Source organism: the organism of the source record quoted next, unplaced genomic scaffold (assembly GCF_019419815.1).
Source record: "Pyrus x bretschneideri cultivar Hongxiangsu unplaced genomic scaffold, Pyrus_bretschneideri_v1 Contig48, whole genome shotgun sequence".
In the NCBI taxonomy this organism is placed as follows: domain Eukaryota; kingdom Viridiplantae; phylum Streptophyta; class Magnoliopsida; order Rosales; family Rosaceae; genus Pyrus; species Pyrus x bretschneideri.
In genome coordinates, this window is record NW_025999785.1 from 616,261 (window position 1) to 632,251 (window position 15,991).

Sequence of the window (15,991 nt, forward strand, 5' to 3'; positions counted from 1 at the left end):
GCTAATGTCCTCTAGCAAGAAAATGCAAGAGGACATGTATCATGTGTGTGTCAGATCAGCTACACTGCCCTACTTACACGGTTTACACTGGAATATGTGATATATACTGTTGACTTTAAGCCACTCGGTCGTCTTCTACCTACCATGGACCCCCAGAGGCTCCCCCTACCTCCATTCCTCTGTACATACCATGGACCCATGGTAAAGACTCGAGACTCTTAGCTGAGCACGTCTACTTTCCACAGTGTGTTATTCGTGGCATCCTGCTGTGCTTCCTGATCTGTGTTGCTAAATAGTCAAATCGCACATGCATGAATAATATAATATGCGTGTAATACATGGAGATGCTCGCAATTCATTTCATTTGAACTTTCGTGTTTTATTTTCTCGATCTCCCTTAAACGTATGATATAGTTGGATGATCTGAACAATTTACTTATTAAGTTACTATTTAAGATTAATGCTACATACAATTAACTAAATCAGATATCGTTTAACTATTTAGTTAATATTGTCACAATTTCAGTATTTAAAATAAACATATTTCTAGCAATAGCGTTTCTTTTGCACAGAAGGTGAATGATTTAGAAAGTACTAAATAGACAGTTTAATTTGACTCACGTCAGTGATCTTTAACACTGCTAGCTAAATTTGTAAGCCTTACAGCTTGGAGTCAAAGTTGTTGACAATCACTCTTTTTACACCAGCAAGGCACCAACAGCAAAGCTTTTTTCAACATTGAAACCCTAATTATACCAATAGTTTAACAAAGACAAAAGGGGGTCAAAACTTTTAGGCTCCTCGATGGCAGCGATTCTTGGATCCCCTCGCGTTCGCCTGCCGCGGTTGACGTTAAGAAAACTCTGGCAGATAGCAATGGCGTTTGAGGATGTTTCTGTAATCACACATGCAGATTCAAAGGCATGTTCACATGAATTTTCTGGAATTTGGTGCTGTAAGTTGGTATCTTAAATTGGATTTTGTTCACGTGATTCGGTCTTCTGTGATTTTGACCATACGTTTTTATGTTAATTAATTTCCCGTTTCAACTGTTGCCGCTGGTGCCAGTTAGGTAGAGTTTGTTAATTAATTGAAAACAATATTCTCCAAGGATCATGACTTGTGTCTGTTGAAATATATGTCACCGCATCTGCACATCCAATATTAATTCTCACTTATGGTTCGATTAAAACAAAGTTAGTAAGTGGAATATGTGCGCACACGTGTATAAAATATTTGTTTATTTAATACTCATTCTCACTTGAAGTTTGACTAAATACGTGACTAATATAGTATTAGAAAGAAAGAAGCGGGGAGAAAAAGGGGGGGTGGTCTTGCTAAGACTGTTTAGCAAACTCTTTAGTGGAGATGTGTTTCTTCTAATTCCATTAAAACTAGTTTTTGCAGGTAAAAAATTCAAAATTATATTAACTCTTAGTCCAGTTCAGTAAAAACTAATGATGGCAAACAACGCACCCTAAAGTGGATACCTGCATACATGTTTATAGAACATTGTCATCCAATATCAATATACTCAATAATAGCTGGTGAAATACGAGACTGGTAAACCCCTAAACTTGAGGTGTACGAACATGTATATAAAACATTTGTTTTTTAAAATGGATGTTTGTCATGTTTTTGAATTTCGAGAAATGTATAAAAAAAAATAAAAGTATTCATAAATACATGCATATGTGTATAACACATGTATTTATACCCATAAGCATGTAAAAATTGAGCTAAATTAAAGCTCTTCAATTCCTAGTTAGTTTATTTGAGTATAATTCGTTATTATACACATAAGCATGTAATACTTGTATTCCTAAATATATCTCATTTGCTAGAGGCATAGTGATCTGTATGCATAATCAAATACCATTTATATCTCCCTTTGGTATTTTTAGGGTTCATCATGTTTTTATGTTCTTTTACTGTACTGTGAGAATAAGCAGCTGTAAAATAAAGTAGCAGAGTGTTTGGTAAACTTTTTGGTAGAAGTGCTTTTGTAAAAAAAAAAAAAAAAAGTACTATAGTGTTTGGTAAACTTTTATGTAAAACAGATGTGAAAAAAAACCAGTTTTTCAAAGTTGGGTTTTGCAACTTCTTGTTTTTGGTTTTTTTTTCACCCAAAACTGTGAAAAAAAGTTAAAACTAAATGTTTACCAAACATAAAAACAGCTTCCAGCTTTTTTTTATATAATTTTTTTTCAGAATTATCTTAGTACCAAACCAAGTCTTATTTTACTGGATTCAAGCTGGGAAATGGACAAGGATCCGGAAATGGTGGGCATGACTTATCGAAAAGTGCTTCTTCCCAAAAGTCGCTTTTTACCACTAAATCCACCACAATAATCCTCTCCTCCCACGGTAGTAGCAATAAGCAAAGTTTGGCAGCAGACCTAACTATACATATATTATTCATAAGCACTTCTTCAACTTTGGGCCATACATTTGGTCACACGGTCACAACCACTAGACCAGCTACTAGCTAGGCTTCTGCATTGCAAACAGTTGAAAGGAAAAAAAGAATTCAACTTTCTCAGGAGATATTTATTAGGTTTTCAAGTGGGAAAACCTGGAATTTCTGGGGCCCACCTGTCTACCGCGTGAACCGAGGAGGTGAAAAAAAACCATCTTTTTATCAGGCATGGTTGAAATGTGGCATTACTAGATTGAGGAATTTGATTAAATTGTCAACTACCACCACCATCTCCTCCATCTCTCTCTCTCTCTCTCTCTCTCTCTCTCTCTCTCTCAAGTGTGTATAGTGAATAGCGCAACTGTAAACATATGATGCAGAAGCCGACGCAGAAGCAGAAGCAGAAGCAGTAGCCATCCCCCCAAAACAAGGCCCTGAGGGCTGCCATTGCCCTACCCAAATAAGCTATCTTTCGTGCTCGGAGCCTTTGCTTCTGGATGCTATAAATCTAGTAAAAGGAAAGCAACTTTGAGATCATCTCGCTCTCTCTCCTCCTAGATTCTCTCTCTTTAACACTGACCATAATTTATATCCTCTGACTTTTCCTCAGGATTCTTCATAGCTTCTTTCACCTTTTTGCTCCCACACCCCCTCCTTTAACTCCTAGTTTCTTCACAGCCAATCTCCACACACCACCCCTTAAATTTTCTTTCTTTCTTTCACCTTTGCATTCAAAATCCAATCTTTCAATTGGGTTCTTGCTATTTTCTACAACTGACCCACAAACACAATGGATGTAAGTTCTTCACCCATTTTCTCAGTAACCTTTCTCTTCTTCTTATTGTTTGGTTTTTAATGTTTTGATTTGTGTTTGGATGGTGGTGATTCAGGACTATTACAAGAGGAGTGGGCAGATTCCGGCGTTTGGGGACTGGGATTATGCAAACGAACTGCCAATCACTCAGTATTTCGAGTGTGCAAGACAAGCTGGTTTGATCAGATTCAGCTCTTCCTCCGGCGAGAGTACTGATCATATGCGCCCTGACTTGTATGCTGTTCCTGTCGATCACTTCAAGAAGCCTTCTTGCAACGTTGCTCCTCCTCGAAAGGTTCTAACATTAATTTCATCCCCCTACATCTTCTTTTTTGTAAATATTTTTGCTTTTTCTTTGATTTATGATTTAATTTGAGCATTTTTGCTTTTGTTTTTCATTCCCTTTGCATATTTAGTAATGTGATTTGGGTATTTGTGGTACAAGAAATTGTAAAAGGAAATTATTTCCAAAATTAGATTGACATTGTAAAAGGGTATTTGTGATATGCAATTATTTTTGGTCAAGACTTTAGAAGCTAATTATTTACACCTATGAGCTAATTATTTAAGCTAGCTAGCTTAGGTGAGCTAGCTCATTTCCAAAAGCATGATGCCTATTTTACTATAAATTTTTATGCGACCAGTAGTATATTTTCATGTATTTTAACTTTAATAGGTGAATATATTTCAATTTTATGAGATATTAATATAAAAAACAAAGATTAATGCTTTGATTTTCACTAAAATCGACGCATCATTTGACGGTGTTTTGAGTACTCCGTAACGGAAAGAGATCATCTCCGGATCCTTTTCACCTAATTCTTTTCATCAAACAGTATGAATTCTTGAAATTTGATCCAACGACTAAAAACAGGGATCCATTTTAAAAGTTATAATAACCTTAACCGTTGGTTTAAATTTCAAGAGTCCAGATTATTTGATGAGGAGGATTAGGTAGAAGAGATCCGGAGAGGATTCCTTTCCCTCCGTAACACCTGTCCTATTTATGATATTGTCACACATTAGCTTATGCATTATTTAAATGTCAGAGAGAGTAGTTGATGAAATTAATTAAATGATGATATAATATGTGAGAGTGAGACCGTATATTTATTGGTGCAGGCAACAGCAGCAGGAGGAGGAGGAGGTGGTGGTGGTGGGCGAGGGAGGGAAAAGCGAGGGCAGCGTGCGCATGTTATGGAGCAAAAGAGGCAGCAATCGAAGGGGACAAAAGTCTGTGACGTGACGGAACCGCCAACTAAACCCTATCACTATCAACTCCATGTTCAACAACCCAATCGCACACACCTCCACCATCACAAGAGCGACACCGTTTCAAGACCCAAGCCTATCGACGAAGATCTCTACAAGATACCCCCTGAGCTCCTCCACACCACCAAGCGGGTATAATTTCCACATTTTATAAATATAAAATACACCGAAACATAATAAAATTTTTGTGGAACTTAGATGAGAGTTTTTATTGCAAACAACAAACATGATATGAATTTCTATACACTGAAACATAGTTGAATTTTTGCGAATATGTTGTGTGAGAGTTTTACTCTCAAATATGGTGGAAAAATTTATACATCAGAACATATTAGAATTTTCGTCAAACATTTTGCAGGACAGTTATACTCGGGGACATTGTCGTGTTTCAATTTTCAACACGGTACTGAGAATTAGTGAAAAAAAGTTGTCCATCATGCACTGAGTTCCACATGATTAGTTTGAAAATATGACCTCCGGTGGTCTGAAATTCAACACCATTATGCATAATGATGTGACTTCTACCTATTTTGTCGTGTATATAATTTTAACACTTTTGGGGGCATTTTGGAATGAGTAGAGATCCAATGAAACAACTGAATTAAGAATTTTGAACCTCTTAATTTAAATTATACGGTCTTTGTTAGTCCATTTTATTTGTCCACTTCACAAAAAACAAAGTCTTTGAACGGTCTGAATTTCTCTCTCTTGAACGGCCTGAATTCCCTGATTCGGCTGCTTTAGACACAGAAATCTAAAGAGGATCTCAATCTTGTCACTTTTACTCTTTTAAATACCCTTTTGATTATTTTTTAATTGTTTTTGAATTTTTGTTTTCTGCAGAAGAAAATGCTGGGATTGTTTGCTTGCTTTGTGCCTGCTTGTGCTTCATGAAGCAAGAGGTGTTTCAAAACTCATAGGAATTAGAATGCCTAGAGACCAGAAAAACTCAAGTGCCTTGGCTATCTTTATATGTGTTGTTTTCTTCAACATGTGTTAATTATTGTTCTTGTAGCTAGCTAAGATGGAACCAAGCTTATGAATGAGATGAAAATTAGAAGTTAGTGCCAAATTGTGACACTCTTATTTAATTTTCCCCTCATTTTTAACTTTGTTATCTATCTATTTTGTATTTAAGAAATCAAAATTTTCGAAATTTCCGAGTTTATCAAACAAACTAGCTTTTAATCTAGAAGTACTTGTATTTCTGATATTGAAAGGAGAAGCCAAGTTAATCTGCCCCTCCGATAAAAACAAGACGTAGAGAAGATTCTGCTATGCTTGGTGCATGACAAGTATTACAGCAATGAAGAGTTAGATGTGTGACCAAGAATTTATCGATCAATGATTCGAAAGCCAAAAAATACTGATATATGATATGAAGCTTGTTTCTCTGTTTGATTTATAATCATTAGTTGAGGGATGGCCCTCATGGGTCACTGCCACTTCCAAGCGGTAGCTCTTAGTACGTGCGTCTTTCTCTTAACAAAACGATATTCTAAATATGTTTTTATAGAAGATGGAATTTGAATTGAATGTAAATAGCGGTCATATTATACTGAACAACTGGTCTAACTCACAATTGCACTTTACATATATTTGTTCACTTTCTGGTGTTTTGTGGACTTCGGGAATCTCCACTTTGGATCTGTGGCTGCCCAATTTTGTTCATTTCAAGAATCTTTAGATTTCTCCATACCTCAAAATTGAGTTGGGCTTCCCTTTGCTTGTCTTGGGCATTCTGTTCCACTTTTTACCCAATTGAATTGTACTGAGCTTAACCCTTCAACTGTTGCATCCAATTTTTCTGTCCATTGAAGCCTGTCCTTAAGGCCTCAAGGCCCAGAGAGATTCTCTCGTGTCACCGAGGATATATCCTCATTAGTCTACGACAATCGTTACCCGAACTGTTTCCTCAAGAACTCATTGCTTGGAGAAATGTTTTAGTGTCACCGGACATATATCTTCTTAGATGATAAGTTATGTAGACTTATTGAATATATTCCTGATTGTAGGTAAGAATCTCATTCAGCAGGCGATAATTTTCTATTTGCAGAAAGCTTAGTGGTAGTTAAGCAATTGAAGAAACTTTGAGATGCCATTGCCTATGTTAGGTGCGAATTTAGCCTTCTTCTCTATCTTGGTCCCCCAATTATAGACCACCATACAAACTATGATGTTCACGAGAGCTTTTACTTTTTAACTAGAAATATATCCTCATATAAATGTCTCACGAATCACAATCTGATTGCATAACAAGTAAGACGTTTAAATAGTGATATATTCTCGGTTACAATCAAGATTTTTCCATCTCATGCACATAGATTCGAACTTGTTGGATAAGAAAGAACTTTGAATGGAGAATAAAATATTCTTTGGATGCCCCACTACTTTTTTGTTTTTCTTTGTTTGGAAATTGAAGAAATGGTCTTTACTTTTACTTTTGATATTTTCCAAAGTCCATATTTTGGAGGCAGTAAAAACAACACCAGCAGACAAGGGATCTAAAAAGTGTAGGCCGTTGATTTAGGGGGGGTTTCATTATCATAAACATTCTTTTAAGCATGGATTAAAGCACCATTAAACAATTTCTTAATCATGGTCCATCTTCTTCTTGTGGTATTACTTTGTCAAACCCAAAAAGTTGCTACCCCCACCACCTCCCTCCTTCAAGGTTTTAGCCTTTAGGACCACTCCCTCACTCAACCGAAAGCACAAAATATTAGAAACTAGAAAAGAAACGATGGTTTTCGACTACATTATTTGTACAAAAATATGAAACTTCACTGTATTTTGATCACACTCAACTTCATATGATCGTATTTAGCACAAAAAATGTCTTAATTTGATAATACTATCGAATATCTTCTTACCTATTACATGCCAAATCAAACGTATCAAAAAATTGAAGCCAGTAATAAGCCTCTTGGGGGAATCTAAATCCATGGCTTCCAAGTATCATGGGGGAAATTCGATTCCTGCATCTCATCTTTTTAGAATGTTCAGAGATTCTTGATGAATGTTGGTTTTTGTCAGCAAAGATGGGATAGGACCAGCAAATGGCACCATGAAGGGCCGCATGATACGAGTTGTCCTCTAGGGTTTATCATGTCTTGTAGTGAAATGTGGTTTGCATTTTTTCAAGATTGTTTATCCACATAACCGTTTTTACTTTCTACACACATTCTATTAATTTCTGTCATTTGGTATCCTTCAATTCATTCGAACGGATCTAAAAATTGATAGGAGTGTGTGAGAGATAAAAAAAAAATGTGTGGATAGCACCACCCTTTTCCCGATGTGTGAGAATTTGGAAATTCAGATTTTCTTTGCATCATATTAAGGAGAAGTTCTGGTGTACGACTAACACTCTCATGCAAGGGTAAAACCAACTCAGCATGGTTGCATGGTCCGATGGGCGGACATTAGAATTTCTCTGCACTATGAAACCAAATTTCATCTTTGTATTGATATACATAATAGTATTACTTTCAAATCAGTTCTTCCTAAAAGTATATATTGAGTGAACAAATATATATTAGCCATAGAAAGATATCAAGCGACAAGTTGTTGGAAGGTTGATATTTGTTAACCATCAAGCAACAATTACAACAACTAAATAAGCAGGGTTTATAACTAATCCTACTTAATTAACAAAATTAGTTCAGTTGGCAGTTTTCTTTTCAACTAAATTATGCCCCAGTCACACTCCACCATCGTGTTAGATAAGGCTCTTCAACTCCGAGTGTTTTAAGTTCCAATCCTCTTTTCCTTTAGTCTAATAATATTGCTCATCAGACCAAAAAAAAAAAAGTTTTGTATTCAATAGGTTTTTTCATATGCCCTAAATATGGGGTTGTACACTATATGTTATTAAACAAGTTGATACAAATTTTTTTTGAAAGTATCTTTCTACTTATATAATAATATAAGTTGTATGTGTCCGTATTTCGAACACAAAAAAAAACCTTTCCCGAATCCAAGTTTTCAAAGTTACTTAAAGATGTGGATAAACAAAATTAAGAAGCCTTAAAATAATAATTAAATATTTGTACAGTGTTGTGGCCAACCAGAGTTTTTAAGCATGCAGAAGGCCAATTAATTATAAAATATAAATGAAAAAAAATCAGTCACTGGTATATAGAGGTAGTTGGAAAATTAGGCCTTCAAGTAAAGTACTGGCTACAAATTTCAAAGCAAACACAAAAAGAAAGGCAGAGGGGATCATATTTGCTTTTATCCAGTAAGATTTTATTAATCATGATGAATACTTAATTAAAATGTTAATTAATCATCGTCTCTATGTACAGTGTAATGCTGAGAAAGGCAAGGTGATTAGTGGAATAACGAATCACAAATTACTAGATTTCAGCATCATTCTGCGCTTAATCTGCTATATTATTAACATTAAACTGTTGTTTCATTATTAAAGTTCGTAAATCCTATTAGCACCGACTAAACATGTCGTTATCGAACCTAATTAGGGTTTAAGGACTTTATCCAGTGCTTAAGTATTGAATTAAGAAAGAAAAGAGATCCGAAATAATGCAATTTGGTGTGGTCAACCTGCCGACACACTTTCAAATTTTAGGGTGGCAGAAACAATGGAGGCCCTACAATCATCATTCAGTCACAAAATCCAAATGAAACTTATTATATTTATGATGGCATTTCAAAGAGCCAAATGCAATGCACAGCTGGCACAAACCCGAAAAATGTAACACGTGACGGGAGAGATACTAACAGTGTGATATGCCACCGGTTCTACCCGAGAATCGGAAAAATGAGCCACAAAACAGAGAGAAACAAAATGTACTAGTTGTGATTTCTTTTGTGATCAAAGAGAGGAGAAATTCCAATGGCCTTTACACGTCTGGAAATGGACCAAAACTTTGCCTAGGAAAATTTCAAGTTATGTGTACAAATCAGTGAGCTCTTTTCTGTGTACAGGTATACCTGGAGTTTAGTACGAAATATACGACATTTACATGGGGTGTGATAGGGTAATACCTTTTCGGGGGAGGAAAAAGAAGAAGAAAAGTTCGATTTCTGTCAAGCAGTGTGCGTTATTGCACCAGTCCTATTCAGTCTTTCAAGAATTCCTCTCGCCTTTCTCTTTGCCCTCGAAGTTCCGGTCTGTACGAGTCTAGAAAATGTACCTCTGGCCATTTCCTCTTCCTTAATTTCCTTCAGTTTCGTCCGGTCAGCAAAACAGATAGTGTAAAGGATTGCAACACAGTTCTCCTTGTTGCGCTCGCAGTCGCTCTCCCTTGTGATTCCAATCAAGCAAGGCACAGCGCCAAGCTCACACATTTCCTGAACGGCCCTCTGATGGTTGGAAAGCATTGCAAGTATAACTAACAACTCGGCAACTAAAACATGATCCATTATCTTTATCAGAATCACCCCGACTGCTCCAGCATTGATGGCCCTTTCCTTATTTTCGAGGACAGTACACAGGCTGAATACTGCCGAAGCAACATCCTTCATCGCTAATGGATGCCCCACGTCTAAAAGGTCAATCAAAGGTTTGATAGCACCGGATGCTCCAATAGTAATCTTGTTGGAATCAATTGCTGATAATGTGAAGAAAGTTGCGGCAGCATTGCTTTTTGTTTGGACGGTTCCATATTCCAAGGATTCAATAAGCAGACGGATGACTGAAGCGTTCTCTGCGACTAATCTTTTGTTATTGTCATGAATTGAGAGGTTTAGTAGCGTTGTGATCAGATCTTCTTGAAGATCAGGATGAGCATCAACCTGTCCCGGTGAAAGTGGATTGAGCAACTGCGGAATGGTCTCAGTGGACTCACCAAAAAGTGCCCGAAATGATGAACTTCGCTTTGTTAGCAGTCGAAGCTGTTTTGCTGCTGCTTTTTGATCAGATAGAGATGATGACATCTTCTCAAGCAGTGAATTCAGACATCCTCGGTCTGCATTGGTGACAAGTTGCTCATCAATATCCTGAACAGGTTTCGGAAGCTCAATTTCATGCTCCCTGCACCATTGTGAAACCATTTCTCGAACCAGGTGATTAGGGGTAAGGACAGTATGAGAGATGACTTGCTTGGTTTGAGGGCAAGTTCTGTGGCCTTCGTTCAACCACCTCTGGATGAATGGTCGATCAAACGTCTGTAATCAAATAAAGATATGTAAACAAATATTAGAAACTGCATGAATTGAAGGTGCTATTAAGCAAAGCAAAACATCGGACATGCAAGCAAGCGATGCTACCATATTTGCAGAAGCCGTGATCTGATCCTAAATAATTCATAAACGCTACAAAATGCTACCATATTAGAAACTGCATGAGTTACAATATATATATATATATATGTATGTATGTATGTATATTTGTATATATATATATATGTGTGTGTGTGTGTGTGTGTATGTATGTATAATCTTAATTTTAGACGTCTTCATATCAAACACAATTAACAAAGAACGAAGAAATCACAGAGCAAATTATGCAAGAACAAAGAAAAACCAATTGAAATCCCAATTTCAAAAATAAAGAACCAATCTTGATACCAGAACAAAACGAAAATCCCAAATTTAAGGACAACCCAAATCTTCAAAACACGAAATTCTTGCATGCAAATTCGAATTAGCCACGAACATTTCAAAAATAAAAAGAAAAGTAACAAAATTTGTGAACCTGATACCTCTCCAGTGGCCAAGACAACAGGGTCGGCCATGAGCTCTCCGGAAATGGGACATCTGAATTCTTTAGGGACGACTACAGTACCGCCGCCGCCGCCGTGAAGCTTGAAAGAAAAAGACTTTTCGGACTTCAAGTCTTTCAAAGAAGCCAAGGCTCTGATGGCCTGGTCAGCAGTCTCGACCCTGTAGTCGTCTTCATCGACAATGGCCTTCACCAGCCTCTCCAGTTGCTTCTTTATCTCCACGGCCTTCGCCTTCGCCGCCGCCGTGGACGCGTCGGCGTCGGCGTCGGTCACAGTTCCCTCCTCGTAGACCACACCTTTCCTGGCCATTTGCGGAAGAAGAAAATTTGATATCAGGGGTTGCTGTTGCTCTGATTATTCGTTTAAGATGAACGGGGTTTTCGTCGTCAGGGAGATACAGACGTCGAGAATTGTGGGCTGCTGCTGCATCGTCTCGTCTGTCAGAGAGAGAGAGAGAGGAGAGAGAGAGAGAGAGTGAGATGCTCTGTTTTCTTGGATTTGTTTTTGTTGTGGTTTGTGTGTGAGTAAGAGGAGATAGAAGGAGTGTGACACAAAATTCAGTTTCAAGTGGTACGTCTAAACTACCTCAACAATATATGTACTTTCCTGTCGCTTGCTGACTCACCGAGTCCACCATACCCTTTGAGTAGCAGTAGGATTCTCATACATTTTTTTTTTTTTTTTTCCTTCCCTTCCTTTCTCTTTTCTCTTATTTGAACGGTAACGGTTAAGCCATGTTAACATCTTATATTACTTTTTTTTTTTTTTATCATAAAAGAGAAAGGTTAAATAAAGAAGGTGAGAAGAGGGAATGGAAGGGGATAGAAAGAGGAGGGAAAAGAATCCTAGTCCCTTTGAGTAAGGAGAACTTCCATTCTTATTTTTATTTTTAAACTCAAGGTAAAAGAATGGGCATGCTGTTCTAACTCGGGTAAAAGAACAGGCATACTATTCTGATTAATTGGTTGACGAGTTTAATAGAAATGTGCGGGATTAGTAGAGTTTGGAGGAGAGTGATTTGAGTACAACAGCCTCATAAGCTGGATGGTCAAACACTATCGCTTGGGAAAAAAATCTCGTTGTAATTAGAGTTGTTCAATCCAAACAGCTAAAAACGTGGCTATTCGGCATAAGACTCATCGGGTTAGAAAAGCTCCTCTTGTTGACGGTTGCTAATTGTAGTATAGTTGGGGTCTCGTGACCTCTTAATATTCTTATGTAATATTTCCCTTCTTTCGGGCTTATGCCCCGTTGTAAACCAAAAAAAAACTATTATGTCCTTTTGGGCTCTCCTTAATTAAAGGTTTCCATCTAAAAACATGTGGATAAACTAACAAATTAAAATGTTGCAGAAAAAAAAAATGCTACCAAATTAAATAGCAATTTTACATCATCTCTACAAAACTAAAAATACTAAGAACACAAAACAAGCATTCTTCTTCCATCTACATATTTCAAAGGGGTGAGATGAAGACAGCTTTCCCACAAGCACTGCTTCCGATTTGTATGAACTCGTCGAAACGATTCATCAGAGAACTGCATTCCATTAGCAAAACTAAACTATTGCATAGAAATAAGGGTCAAAGCACCAGTACTATGCTTCATCCAGTTATGTCATCAGTCACTCTCCATGTTGACAATACCACAGGACAGAGAAGCATGGAGCATGGTGCTTCCCTTCACGATTCACAAACTTCTTCAACATTCTAGCAGACGCTGGGGGCATTCTAGTATCTACAGAGCAAAGAGATACGGGTATCAGAAAATTCAACCATGACATCACATGTATTGCTGTATACTACAACACCAGAGTAGAAAGCAAGTAACAAAAAAAGGAACCGTCCCGAGGGGTGGGAGGTCGGAAGGACGGAGAAATCGTTATAATGATGCTATTCTTTGCAATCCAACAACAAACCTGTTGACCCTCATTTGCAGATTGAGATCTCGTAACCATGGCCTCTGTCATTTACACTTTTGAGGAGTGCAAAATGAGATTTTTGGAGTGCTAATAACTGTTTCATATATATATATGTATGTATGTATATATTGCGCATGAAGCTTTAATTGCATAGAAAAATAGAAAAGACATCACCCAGGTTATCTGATAGACTCATTCCCCTAGACAAAAATGCAGCATCACATGCTTGGTGCTACAATCAGCTAGATTTCTCGTAGAGAGGTTAACAGGGTTAACATGGCTCATCAATAACATCAATATACTTAATTTGGTTTGGTCAGAGTGAAGTCCAGCGCAACAGAAAATTCAGAGAGGTTAGCGTGTAAAGAAACAGGATTAACACGTAAGAAGAGTTTAACAAGGTGGTTGTGTTTTCGCTGACTTACTAGACTAACAATTGCTAAATGCGAGAGATAACAATTGCAAGTCTACAAATGTGCACTCTGATGTGCTCATCCCAACCAGTCAAAGGGAATCGCTATATCTTGAAATACTAGAATGGGCTATCATAATGAACTAATGTAAATACTTAATACTGACAAGAGGATGCGGCAAATAACAATCTCAACTGTGGTGTTGACTGACGAGGCTAAAAAACCATGATGAATATAGCAACAACCTTGCCAGTACGAGCAACGTTTTGTTATCAACTTTTCATCTATTCAGAGCAAGAATGAGGGAAGAAACACGCGCAACTGAAATATTTATATGCTTAACAGCTAATTAGAAAAATAGTTAAGGATACAAAGGAGGATACAGATGAAGTTAAAATTGCTGAAGCCTGATGACTTCGTGCTGCAAAATTTGGTCAATAAACCGCGTCACGAACAAATATCACTTTCAAATTCAAGTGAGAGCATACCACAAGTACATAAAAGAAAATCAAGAATAACTTACCGACATGGCAGTCAGATTTCTAACGGTCATTGGGAATTTTCTCTTTTTCAGAATGTCTGCTTGCTCTAGCATACTTTCTGTTTGTAGAGAGATTGTCTTCATATACGTCACGAGGCTCCAAAGGATCATATCTGTCATCAAACGTATTTTGTTCCATAGAGTTTGAACTGTGATTCTCATATGTGTACCTATCCCTTATGATGAGAATTTGACCGAAAAGATGATCTATTATCTGGTACCTGGTTATCTAGAAACAAGTATCATGTCTCTGCTAAGTTATCTAGAAGTAATGATATTATCTGGTACCTGGTTACGTGATTTCTCCCAGTGAATCCCATCATGGTCAATAATGGGTTTGTACTGATTTCGGTTTTTCCGCTCCTCATGAGCTCTCTGTGATAGATGATCATGATCAACCACCCTACAAAGAAACTTAGCGTTTTATAAGAAAACCTGAAAGCAAACTCAAGATAAAAATGAAACTGAGCGTAGTGGCATACTGTTGATATCTAGTAAGGGTTTTTGAAACCCGTTGTGCTGTAAGTGTTTCTTCTAACAAGGACCTTTCATGCAATGCCGCGACCGCTGCTGCAACCTGGGACACAAATACCACCCTACTGATAATGTTTTCCTTCATCATGCAATCCCCTTCACCATCTGTGCTTAGTGGTTTCAAAGCTTCAGCATTCCTAACACCGCTGCCATCGGCATTCAAATTCGATGAAGCCTCTTCTAAAGCAGGAGACTCTGTCACCTGTTGCTCCAATGGGAAAATTAACGAGGCCATTGCAGCATTTGATATGCATTTCTTGAGAACGCTTATGGCAAATACTTTCCCATTTTGTGCACCATAGAGTGTGGAAAGCTGAGAGGCCAGCCGCTTCAAAGCTTGAACCAGAAAAGTAAAAGTATATGAGCCCTCATGGCGACATCTATCACAACTCCACATTGTGGTGAATTTGCAGACACCCATATGGCTAAGTCACATTCTCTAACCACACCCAACCCCAAGATGGCACCAAGAACACAGTACGAGTACATACAAGGAAAATCATTCCAGCCCTCAACTTCGGTTTTAATAGCCCACAACTCCGATGGAAGAATTCTACACCACTCTTTGTCAACATTCAGCTGACAAATTAGTGGAAGTGTGAACATTCTGTTGATACCATCAAAAGCAGAAAAATTAACGAAGGTGGGGAGGATTGATGATGCGTTCCGGCTTTTGCATAATTCGATTGAAGACGGGCATAGGCCATATCCGAGCTTGTATGCTTCCATAATTAAGGAGATGTGTAGGAGGGGTCAGTTTGTTGATGCATTTTGTTTCTTTGGAGAGATGAAGGTTAAGGGACATCCCCCTAACCGACCGGTGTATACTATGTTGATAACGATGGCTGGACGCGAGGGCGGTTTGTTGAGGCCGCGAATTACTTGGTGGAAATGACTGTGATGGGGTTGATGCCGATGTCGCGGTGCTTTGATTTGGTTACTGACGGATTGAAGAATTGTGGGAAGCATGATATGGCTAAGAGGATTGAACAATTGGAAGCGTCTCTCCGCGGCACTTGATGGGGCAACCGAGCGTTGTAGATGTTGGTTCTTGGCCGTTTGAAGGATCTAATGGTTCTGCACTGGGCATCATGCCGCTCGTGCTCGCGGTGGGGCACCTGGTTCACGGAGGGCGTGGAAGAATTGATGGCCTCGTTGGTACTTGATCGAGGAAGTAACGATGCAGTTCTGTGTTCAACAATATATGCAATTTAGGTTCGGGTTTTGTTAGAGCGGGCTACAAGCCATTACTGAAAACCAAAATCGCTTCCGACCATAATCTAGCTGCTGATGTTTCATATATTTTACGCAGATAGTCGAGACGAATCCCTAGTAATGCTTCTCCTTCGTATTGTAGGGCAGAATTTGCTTGCAAACTGAACACAAAGAGC

The 15,991-nt window shown here is 38.0% G+C and overlaps 3 protein-coding genes across 4 annotated transcripts; 1 reads left to right on the top strand and 2 right to left on the bottom strand.

Moving 5' to 3' along the window:
• The first annotated feature begins 2,737 nt into the window (after positions 1-2,737).
• On the top strand, positions 2,738-5,697 carry LOC103968107. The gene is made up of 4 exons (XM_009381443.3): positions 2,738-3,215; positions 3,310-3,528; positions 4,356-4,637; positions 5,349-5,697. The coding sequence occupies exons 1-4, from the start codon at positions 3,210-3,212 to the stop codon at positions 5,397-5,399; spliced, it is 558 nt and encodes a 185-aa protein (XP_009379718.2). The 5' UTR covers positions 2,738-3,209; the 3' UTR covers positions 5,400-5,697.
• Positions 5,698-9,143: 3,446 nt separating this feature from the next.
• LOC103968108 (U-box domain-containing protein 9-like) lies at positions 9,144-11,763 on the bottom strand. Of its 2 annotated transcripts, none has more exons than XM_018642347.2 (2): positions 11,174-11,763; positions 9,144-10,637 (listed from the first exon to the last, which is right to left on the bottom strand). In XM_018642347.2, exons 1-2 carry the CDS (start codon positions 11,501-11,503, stop codon positions 9,558-9,560), a joined length of 1,410 nt encoding a protein of 469 aa, XP_018497863.2. In that variant the 5' UTR covers positions 11,504-11,763; the 3' UTR covers positions 9,144-9,557. The 2 variants fall into 2 exon arrangements, with proteins under 2 accessions (XP_018497863.2, XP_009379720.2); XM_009381445.2 differs by having other exon boundaries at positions 11,167-11,287.
• A 775-nt stretch (positions 11,764-12,538) lies between these two features.
• On the bottom strand, positions 12,539-15,941 carry LOC103926518 (U11/U12 small nuclear ribonucleoprotein 48 kDa protein-like). The gene is made up of 3 exons (XM_048568240.1): positions 14,549-15,941; positions 14,049-14,469; positions 12,539-13,946 (listed from the first exon to the last, which is right to left on the bottom strand). Exons 1-2 carry the CDS (start codon positions 15,019-15,021, stop codon positions 14,325-14,327), a joined length of 618 nt encoding a protein of 205 aa, XP_048424197.1. The 5' UTR covers positions 15,022-15,941; the 3' UTR covers positions 12,539-13,946; positions 14,049-14,324.
• Between the last annotated feature and the right edge of the window lie 50 nt (positions 15,942-15,991).